The 10,486-nt window shown below is 39.9% G+C and overlaps 1 protein-coding gene across 1 annotated transcript in view; it reads left to right on the top strand.

The window, feature by feature from the left end:
- The first annotated feature begins 1,722 nt into the window (after window positions 1–1,722).
- Window positions 1,723–10,486, top strand: part of PINX1 (PIN2/TERF1 interacting, telomerase inhibitor 1) — a 119,304-nt gene continuing 110,540 nt past the window's right edge. Inside the window, 2 exon segments of the mRNA XM_006903769.1 lie at window positions 1,723–1,741; window positions 7,085–7,194. Coding sequence (XP_006903831.1) covers window positions 1,723–1,741; window positions 7,085–7,194 — 129 coding nt within the window.

Below are 10,486 nucleotides of genomic sequence, written 5' to 3'. Positions count from 1 at the left end.
ATGTTATATTCAACACTGTTCTCCAGTACCACAGCTCAAAGGTATCAATTCTCTTTCTATCATCATAGTAATTGTCCAGCTCTCTGATGCATAGCAAGTAATTGCAAAGACAATGACCTAGATCAGGTGCACTTTTGTCTCCAGACTGACATCGTTGTTCTTCAGTACTTTGGAGAAGTCTCTGACAGCAGACTTTCCCAATGCAATTAATCTTTTAATTTTCTGGCTGCTGGTACCAAGAGTGTTGATTGTGGAGTCAAGCAAACAAAAGCTGTTAGCAATCTCAGTCTCTTCACCATCTATCATGATGCTGGCAATTGGTCCAGTGGTGAGAATCTTGGTTTTCTTGATGTTGAGCTTTAATCTATATTGAGGGTTGCAGTCCTTGACCTTCTGCAGCAAGTGCTTCAGGACTTCTTCAGTTTCAGCAAGCAGGGTTGTGTTATCTGCATAACAGAGATGGTTGGTAAGTCTCCTTCCAATTCTGATGTCACATTTCTCTTCATAGAGCCCAGCCTCCCAGATAATCTGTTCTGCATATAGGTTGAAAAGATACGGAGATAAGGACACAGCCCTGGCATATACCCTTCCCAATTTTGACCATGCTGTTGTTGTTGTTATGTGCCGTCGAGTCACCTGCGACTCATAGCGACCCTATGCACAACAGCCCTAAACTCCCCTATTCTGTTCTAACGACTGCCTTCCAGTCCAAATATAGATTTACAGCCATGGAAAGAGCTGCTAGAAGGTCATTTGATTCAGTTCTAACTTGAGGGTGCATAAAAACAAGTTGCTCAGCAGAAGAAAGACAGGAAATCTTTCCTCCTGTAATTTACAACCTTGGAAAACTGGCCAGAGGGTCAGCTATATACATCAGGTCTGACTCCACAGCACTGAGTTTGAAGTTGTTTTTTTAAAATTATTTTTTAAATGGAATTAACACTGACGTTGTTGTTATGTACCCTCGAGTTGCCTACATTAGCTCTGAGCGACTCTTTAGCTTTAAACCTTGCGCTATCCTGAGGCGATCTCATTGTCTTCCACAGACCTAATCTCATTTCTCCAGTCACAGAGCCAAACCATCTCAACCTATGTCTTTTTCTCCTGCGCTGTCCCTACACCATTCCAAAAGTGAAGTCTCTCTCCAAGGACTGATTCCCTCCTGGCCACGTGCCCAAAGTATGTGCAATGGAGCTTCAAAATTTTTGCCTCCAAGGAACAGCCTGGTTTCACCCTCTCCAGGGCAGATCTAATTGTTCTGTTTAACACTCTTCCCCAGCACAACAACTCAAAGGCATCGATCCTTCTTTTATGATCCTTAGATCTTGTCCAGCTCTCTGATGCATAGTATCATGGCCTTGAGAAGACCATGGCCTGTGAACGCTCTTAAAAGAATTTTACTCACATCAAATTGTTTAATACACGTAGTTTCTTTAGTGAATGAATGAACACTTCTGTCCTCACCTCCATTTGACCCGCAACCATGCCACTCTGGGTCTGACACCATCCTTTCCCGCCCTTTCTTCTCCCTTCTGATTGACCCAACACAATTCCGTCTCGCCCCGCCTACTCGTCGCAGCAAGGGCTGAGAGAGAGTCGCACTCCTCTGACGTCACCAATAAGCGCCCTTGCCCATGCTGTCTGCCTGGCTTCCTACTGCTGTGGTTTCTACTTGATGTCCGTCTAGTAGTGGGCTTACATCTGTCGTCTGGACTCTCCGAGATGTCGATGCTGGCCGAACGTGAGTGTTGAGCGCAGAGGTCAACTGGGGCTGGAGGTGACGCGCGTGGCCAGACTGTGTGGCAGGGAGCGCTGTCGCCGGCTCTCAATGGGGCAGCAGCATCAGATGTCTGGGGTTGAAGGTTCCGGGAACCCCACTTTTGCACGCTCTGCGTCGGAGATTTTTTTCCAGTCCCGACATTCCCCTAGTTAGCTCGTGGGGTGCTAGATGAGAAATTTGCGATTGTGGCTCAGCACTGACCTGACACTCGAGTGGTGTTAAAATGAGAAGTGAGGACACGAGGTCTTAGGACTGGTAATGTAAGCACTGGTCGTGGGAATCCAGGCTGATTTCTTTAACTTTTTTGGTTTTGATTTTCTCAGATGAAAATGCAGAGAGAGATTAGCCAGAGGGATCTCTTCAGGTAGTTAAATCCTATTTCCGAAGATACATTGAACTTAAAAATAAAGACATTCCTGGGTAATACAAAAGATTAAAACACTCGGCTGATAATTTAAAAAGACAAGGGGTTTAAAACATCAGACAAGAGTTAGCCTTTTCGGTGGCGCAAGGCTCATGAACAATTCTTAAGTAAGACTGTAGATACTTTTACTTGGTTAATTGAAATTATTAACATGCCTGCATGATAACCCCCATGCTGCTTCAGTTTGCCTTTTCTATTTGCTCAGCTTTTGTTTATATTGAAGTTTATTAATTCTCTTTTGGGAAGTTACCTCTCTGGATGGTACCTGCAACTAAGGTTTCTTACCGCCAGATGGCAGTCCTGCTTTGATTATGAATAACTGGCACATGAGTTTGGGAGATGTTGAGTATGTACCATTTATTTTAAAAGATCAACAACTGCAGAAAGATTCCCCCCCCCCACCACCACAAGACGTATCTCTTTGTTCTTTTGGCAGTTCGTGGGCTATTCAGCACTCTTCTCCAACCCAAAGATGACAGTTCTTTTTCTGTAATCCTTATTCATTGTCCAGCTTTCAAATACATAGCAAGTGATTGAAAAACATCATAGCCTGAATCAGGCACACCTTAGTCTCTAGACCAACATACTGCTTTTCAGCCCTCTGGAGAGGTCCCTGGCAGTAGATTTTCCCAATGCAATTCGTCTTTTGATTCCCTGTCTGCTGATGTTAAGGAGTGTTAATTGTGAAGCCTAGCAAGCTGTAATTGCTAACAACCTCAATCTCTTCTCCATCTGTCATGGTGCTGCCAGTTGGACCAGTGGTAGAATGATTGTCTTCTTGATGTTGAGTTTCAGTCTACAGTCTTTGACCTTCTGCAGCAAGTGTTTCAGGTCTTCTTCAGTTCCAGCAAGCAAGGTTATGTCATCTACATAATATAGGTTGTTGAGTTTTTCTCCAATCTTGATGCCACAATCCTCCTCATAAAGCCCTGCTTCCCAAATAATCTGTTCTGCCTAAAGATTGAAAAGGTATGAGGACAGAATGTATCCTTGATACACTCCTTTCCTGATTTTGAACCATGCAGTGTTTCTTTGCTCTGTTCTGAGGACTGTTTCCTGGTCCAAGTATAGGTTTTGCATAAACATAATCAAGTGTTCTGGAATTTCCATTTTCTTCGAGGTTAGCCACAGTTTGTTGTGGTCCACACAGTCAAACGCCTTTGCATAGTCAGTGAAACACAAACATTCTTCTGGTACTCTCTGCTTTCTGCCAAGATCCATCTGACAGTGGCACTGTCTCTAGTGCCGTGGCTTCTTCTATTTCTGGGTAATCTTCAGCACAATTTTGCTGGTGTGTAGTATTAGTGATATTGTTGTGTAATTTGCATATTCTGTCAGGTCACCTTTTTTTTTTTTTGGAATGGAAATAAATATGAATCTCTTCTAGTCAATTGGCCAAGTAGTTGTCCTCCAGATTTCTTGGCACAACTTGGTGAGCACATCCAGGGTAGCATCTGTTTGTTGAAATATGTCAATTAGTATTCCATCATTCCTTGCCTTTTATGTTTTGCTAAGTCCTTCAGAGCAGCCTGAACTTCCTCCTTTATCACCATTGCCTCTTGCTCATATGTTGTTTTTGAAATTCTTCTGTGTCAGCCAATTTTGATGATTTGATTATAAAATGTTATAACTTCAAATCTCCTGATGTTTCCTATTGAAACAGTGGTGAGAACTTTTTTTCTTGATGATTTTGAGATGTAGTATTTTGCTGTAGTCTTTGATCTTCTTCTGCAGCAAACACCTCAATGTTCCTCACTTATAGCAAGCAAGATAGTGTCAAGGTTGTGTCTTGGTCATAACTCAGGCTGTTGATGAGTTTTCCTCCGATCCTGATGCCATATTCTTTTTTAGAGAGTCCATATTATTGAATGATTTATTCAGGATACAGATTGAATAGTTAACAGAGAGGCTACAAGCTGATGCACACCTTTCCTAATTTTAAACCATGTAGTATTCCCTTCCTCTGTTCAGACAACCTCTTGATTAAGTGTAGATTTTCTCATGAGCAGAATTGAGTGTTCTAGGATTCCCATTCTTCTCAATGTTAGCTATCATTTGTTATGATCCACACTGTCAAATATATGCCTTTACATAGTAAAGCATAAATAGACATTCTTCTGGTATTCTTTATTTTCAGCCAGGATCCATCTGACATCAGCAATGATATCCCCTGTACTAGTCTCTTCTAAACCTAGCCTGAACTTCTGGCAGTTCTTTACGTACTGTTTTAGAATGATCTACAGCAGTATTTTGCTTGCATGTGATGTTAATGATATTGTTTGGTAATTTTCACATTCTGTTGGATCACCGTTGTTGGGAATAAGAACAAATGTGGATATCTTCCAGTTAGGTAGCCCACTAGTTCCCTTCCCAATTTCTTGGCATAGACTGGTGAGCACATCCAGGGCTGCATCTAATTGAAATATGTCAGTGGGTATCCCATTGTTTCCTGGGGCCTTATTTTTTGTCAGTTCCTTCAGTGCAACTTGAACTTCTTCATCACCCTTGGCTCTTGATATATGGTACTTCCCAAAATATTTCAGTGTCTGTTGTTTAGAGGAGAGTTTATTAAAGTTACCCCAGAGGTGTCCTGACAGGAGAACCATTTGCAATTAGATCTCGGATAAGAGGAGACGTCCTGGTAGAGAATGGATATGTATTCACCGTGCCAACAGAAACTCTGCAGATTCAGTACACTTGACCCATATGTACTGCCATCTCTACCACTGTTTCAGTTTATGTTGGGGATCCTCAAGGCCACCCTATGTTCAGTGATTCATTAAGAGGACTCACAGTTGAGAGATATACACTGAAATAATGCCGAGTAAAATCAGTAAAGAAAAAAGGGGAAACCAAATACAAACTTGGATGCCCCTCTTCCAGTGTAGTCACACATATATACTGGTTGCTGGAAAGTCAGTGCTGACTCATAGTGACCCAAGTGGTACAGAGTAGAATGGCTCCATAGAGTTTTCTTTACTGAAGTAAAGTAGCAGGCCTTTCTTCTGTACACATTGCCATCTGAAGTTTGCTGTCCCTAGAACACACCACACCGTTGTTATCTGCCTGATATTATAGTTAAATTTCTCAAACATCCATCTATTTCAAACTCAAACCAGCCTGTAGGTTAGCATCAAGTGCAAACCATTTATGCTGCTGTGGGGCATAAATGCTGAATGTGCTTAATTCTTTCAGAAATGTGTTGTGACAACATGTATAAAATGACACTGGTTACAGAAAGTGTGGAGAGTTTTAATAGGAAATTGATCACATAGGCATGTGATCTGCTTGACATAAGCTAAAATTCTAGGCTTATATGAAAGCAAGTGTTCAACATAGCCAGTGAACCTCTTATTCGTCTGCCTGTGGTGGGAACCCTCCTGAAATCCCAATAAACAGACATCAGTGAAGAGCCAACCTTTTTTTTTTTTTTTTAAATTTAATGAACATTAACAGAGATTTTGGATTTCCATTCATTCATTGTTGCACTTTTCTCCCCGCCCACTGCTTCCCCCAAGTTTGATCCTCTCTTTGAAAAGTAAAAGAAAAATTCCTTCATTGGTATACAATCCACCCCCCAACACCCCTACCCCCACACCCCACCCCGAGTACACTCCTCTATGCAACCTTAATTCTAGACTCTTTTGATAACCATAGTACCCTATCATATATTGCTTTTAAACTGTTCTTTCACTCATCTGTTTCAATGCAGTATACATAATTTATCCAGTTTTTCTCCGTCTTACCCCCGCCCTGATGTCAGTCTCATTCTACGACCGTGGCACTATGCAGTATTTGTCTTTTTGTGACTGAGATATTTCACTCAGCATAATGTCCTCCAGGGTCACCCATTTTGAATAATATTGCATGAGTTCCTTGTTTTTCAATGCAGCATAGTATTCCATTGTGTGAATATACCACAGCTTCTCTATCCATTCGCTTGTTGGTGGGCACTTAGGTTGTTTCCAACTCCTTGCTTTTGTGAACAAAGCCGCAGTAAACATGGATGTGCATTAGAGCCAACTTTTAAAGCGGTGTTTCACAAGTTAACAATCAGACTTACTGTATTAGCTCTTTTCTACATGTCAATATTAAGCATGGTGACATCTGAGCATAGAGCATTCTGTGGATTACAAGTAGTGATGGACATATAAAAGATGATCCAATCTAAACAGAGACAGTCAGTCTAGTTTCCTTGTCAGAATTTCAGATGTGGATTTCTGCAGCATCAGAGCCAGGATATTTTCCAGAGAATTCAGGCTTTGGTGAAAGAAGTTTGGGGAACAGTACTATCCCTCCTCTAAAAAGATATACATATTCACATATTAAAGATAGTGATACATTGTTTTATATACAACACTTATATTTTGTTTAACCCTTTGTCACTTGTTAAATTTAATAAAAATTCCTTCTTCATTTTTAATAACCTTCTTTGGGAAAACTGTTCCAGCTGCATATGGTTGAAGATAGTGTACAATTTCTCTAGGGGAGAGGAACGAACTGACTTTAGATATACAGTATTTTGTGTAAGCCTTATGGTCTTTGTGTATAAGTATATAACCTTAACTGAATGCACTTGTTATTGTAGAGGATAGGTTCAGCATTCTCAAAGTTGTCATCTTTGAAGCCTGCTAGTAAGCACTACTTATAGAAAAAGCAACTCTGGACATACACCAATGTAAAAAAAAATCGCATGTAGACTACTGTTTAACACCTTGCTGCACACTTTTAAATTGACGGCTGTGCTTAGAAACACATTTTGCCGTCATTTGCGGCAATGTGTTAATCAGATTTTATGTCGGTATTATGCAATATAATACATTTTTGTATATTTTCAAATTGAAGGATAAATTGCTAATATAATACTTGTTCATTTTTAGGTCGTCGGAAGCAGAAGTGGGCTATAGATCCAAGAAACACTGCGTGGAGTAATGATGATTCCAAGTTTGGTCAGAAAATGCTGGAGAAGATGGGGTGGTCTAAAGGAAAGGTATTTTTGGGAAAAGCAAAAAAATCCAAGCCATGCAAGTGGACTATAAATTTGGAGGATATATCTTTATAAGGGATGTAGAGGAAGTTATTTTTGAGAAATAACTAGATTTTAGTCCTCTTGTGATGATAACTAGAATTGTATTTAAATGTCAACTTTGTCATTAATCTGCCATGATTAGTATAAGTATCACTCACTTATTGCTTAAATATAGTGCCTAAAATTAGTTGCCTATGCAATCATACTTAACCACTAGTGTTTTTAATATAATGTGTGTTTATTACTAAGTGTAATATTTTCTTCTGGCACTTGGCATTCACTACTCTGTTGTGGCTTGTGTATTACTGTGATGCTGGAAATTATGTCACTGGCATTTCAAATACTAGCAGGTTCACTCAGGGGGATAATCTTTAGTGGAACTTCTAAACAAAGACACACTAAGGAGGAGGACGGTGAACTATCTACTTTTGAAAAATTTGGCTAGTGAAAACCTTATGCGTAGCAGAACATTGACACAGTGAGGAAAGAAAAGCCTCTCAGGTTAGAAAACACTCAAAGCATCTCTGAGGAAGAGCTGTTTCTTAAATAGAGAATTTTCCTTAATTATGTAGATAGAGTGAAGCGTGTAGGACCGTGATATCAAATGATATCCTCAAAATGAAAGGAAACTACTATAAACATATATTAATAATAGTAATAGGAAATGCATAAAATGTAAATCTAAGAAGAGTGAAAATCATTAAAAATGAAATTGAGTGCATAAATGATCTAGGTCTTTCTGTTGTTAGGTGCTACTGAGTTGACTGTATCTCAAGGTGATACTGTGAATAACAGCTCTGAACCCTGCCCTATCCTGTACCATCCTCATCTCTGATGTACTTGAGCCTATTAATGCAGTCACTGTGTTGATCCATTTTGTTGAGGGTTTTCCTATCCTTCACTCACCCTTGACCTTTCTAAGCATGATGTCTATTTCTAAGGACTGACCTCTTCTAACAACATGCCAAAGGATGCGAGATGAAGTTTTATTACCCTTGCCTTTGAGGAGCACTCTGGCTGCACAAAATTTTTCCAAGATGTATTTATTTGTTCATTCTTTTTGCAGTCCATGAGATATTCAGCACTCTTCTTCAACATCACAGCACAGAGTTCTTCTGTCATCCTTAGTCATTATCCAGTTTAGATGCATAGCAAGTAATTGAAAATGCCCATGGCTTAGATTGTTGTTAGGTGCCGTCGAGTCGGTTACAACTCATAGCAACCCTATGAACAAAAGATCTGAACCCTGTTCTGTCCTTCACCATCCTCACTCTTCCTGATACACAAGAGCTTATTGCAACAGTCATTTATCAGTCCACCTGCTTGAGGATCTTCCTCTCCTTCACCAATCCTTCTCCCTTCCCAGCATCATACTCTTGTCCAAGGAATAGCTGCTCATAGCAACATGCCCAAAGTATATGAGCTGAAGCCCCTTCACTCTTGAATGCAACACCATTCTTACTCTGATTTTCATTCTCTGCATAGTATAACACATAATTATCTGATTCAAAGTGGACAAAGCCGGTTCATCTCATCTCACTAATGTCTAGGATATCATCGTGCCTGTGTTCCATTTAATTTTTAACAATTTCCAGTTTTCTAACTTTCAAGCTACATACATTTGATGTTCCAATTATTAAATGATGTTTCTTTTTGTTTTTCCTCATTTCATCTGCCTTCCAATCTGGGCTCTACCACAAAGCTGCTATAACTATTCTCTTCTTTTAGTGTTCCTAGGATTTGGATTAGACACATCTTAGTCTTTAAATGAATAGCTGAGCACTTTAGCACTTTTGAGAGGTCCTTGACCAGATTTTGCCAATGTCAGACAACTTTTGATTTTTTGACTGCTTTTATCAAGGGTGTTGATTGTAGATTGAGGTTAAATGAAATTGTTGACAGTTCAGTGTTTCTATATCTATCATCATGTTGTTGGTCCAGTGGGGAGGAATTTTGTTTTCTTGATGTTGAGATGTGATCCATATTGAAAGTTGTAGTCTTTGATCTTCTGCAGCAAGTGTTTCAAGTCCTCTTCACTTTCAGCAAGCAAGGTTGTGTCATCTTGATAACACAGATTGTGAGGAATCTACCTCCAATCTTGATGCCACATTCTCTTCATATAGTTCCTCTTCTTTAATGATTTGCTCAGCATGTACATTGAATAGGTATGGAAAATGGATACAACTCTAATGCACTTTTCTTCATTTTAAACTATTCTAAAATAGTCTAGTATTGACTGTTTGACTCAGACAAACATTTGGTCTAATGCTGGGAATAACAAGTTGAAAAGGAGTGTTGGTGTGTTCATCATCAAAAAGACCTATCCTAAAGTACAACATTGTCAGTGATAGAATGCATAATATTCATGTCTTTAAGGAAGAGCTCTTCAAAAATCTGCCTTGAGTTTCTGACAGATACTGCCCATATACTGCTCCAGACATTTTTAAGTAATCTTGAGCAAGATTTTATTTGTATGCAATATTAATGATATTGTTAGATAATTTCCACATTAAGCTGAATCACTCTTTTTTAAGAGCGAGAACAAATAATCGAATTTTCCCAGTCAGTTGTCCATGTAACTGGTTTCCAATTTTCTGGACAAGTGAGCACTTCCAGAGTTGCATCTGTTTGCTGAAGCACTTCAGTTCACATTCCATCAATTCCTGTGGTCTTATTTTTTTTCCCCAGTACCATCAGCAGAGAACTGCTGGAAATCAAGGCTGGATTTAGAAGGGGTCATGGTATTAGGGATATTGTAGATGATGTTAGATGGATCTTAGCTGAAAGCAGGGAATACCAGAAGAATGTCTATCTGTGTTTCATTGGTTATGCAAAGGCATTTGTCTGTGTGGATCATAACAAACTATGGCTAACTCTGAGAAGAATGGGAATCCCAGAACACTTGATCGTGCTAATGAGAAACCTATACTTGGACCAAGAGGCAGTCTTCAGAACAGAGCAAGGAAACACGGCATCGTTCAAAATTGGGAAGGGCGTTTGCCAGGGATGTAGCCTGTCTCCATACCTTTTCAACCTGTATGCAGAACAGATTATCCGGGAGGCTGGGCTCTATGAGGAGAAATGTGGGGTCAAGATAGGTGCAAGATCTGTCAACAGTCTGCGATATGCAGATGACACAACCCTGCTTGCTAAAACTGAGGAGGACCTGAAGTGCTTGCTGCAGAGAGTCAAGGACTGCAGCCTCCAATAGGGATTGAGGCTTAATCTCAAGAAGACAAAGATTCATTCTCAC

Source organism: Elephantulus edwardii, unplaced genomic scaffold (genome assembly GCF_000299155.1).
Source record: "Elephantulus edwardii isolate Elephantulus edwardi_28Jun2011 unplaced genomic scaffold, EleEdw1.0 scaffold00038, whole genome shotgun sequence".
NCBI classification, from domain to species: domain Eukaryota; kingdom Metazoa; phylum Chordata; class Mammalia; order Macroscelidea; family Macroscelididae; genus Elephantulus; species Elephantulus edwardii.
Note: the sequence above shows the minus strand (reverse complement) of the source record. Positions and strands in the feature narration are given on the sequence as shown.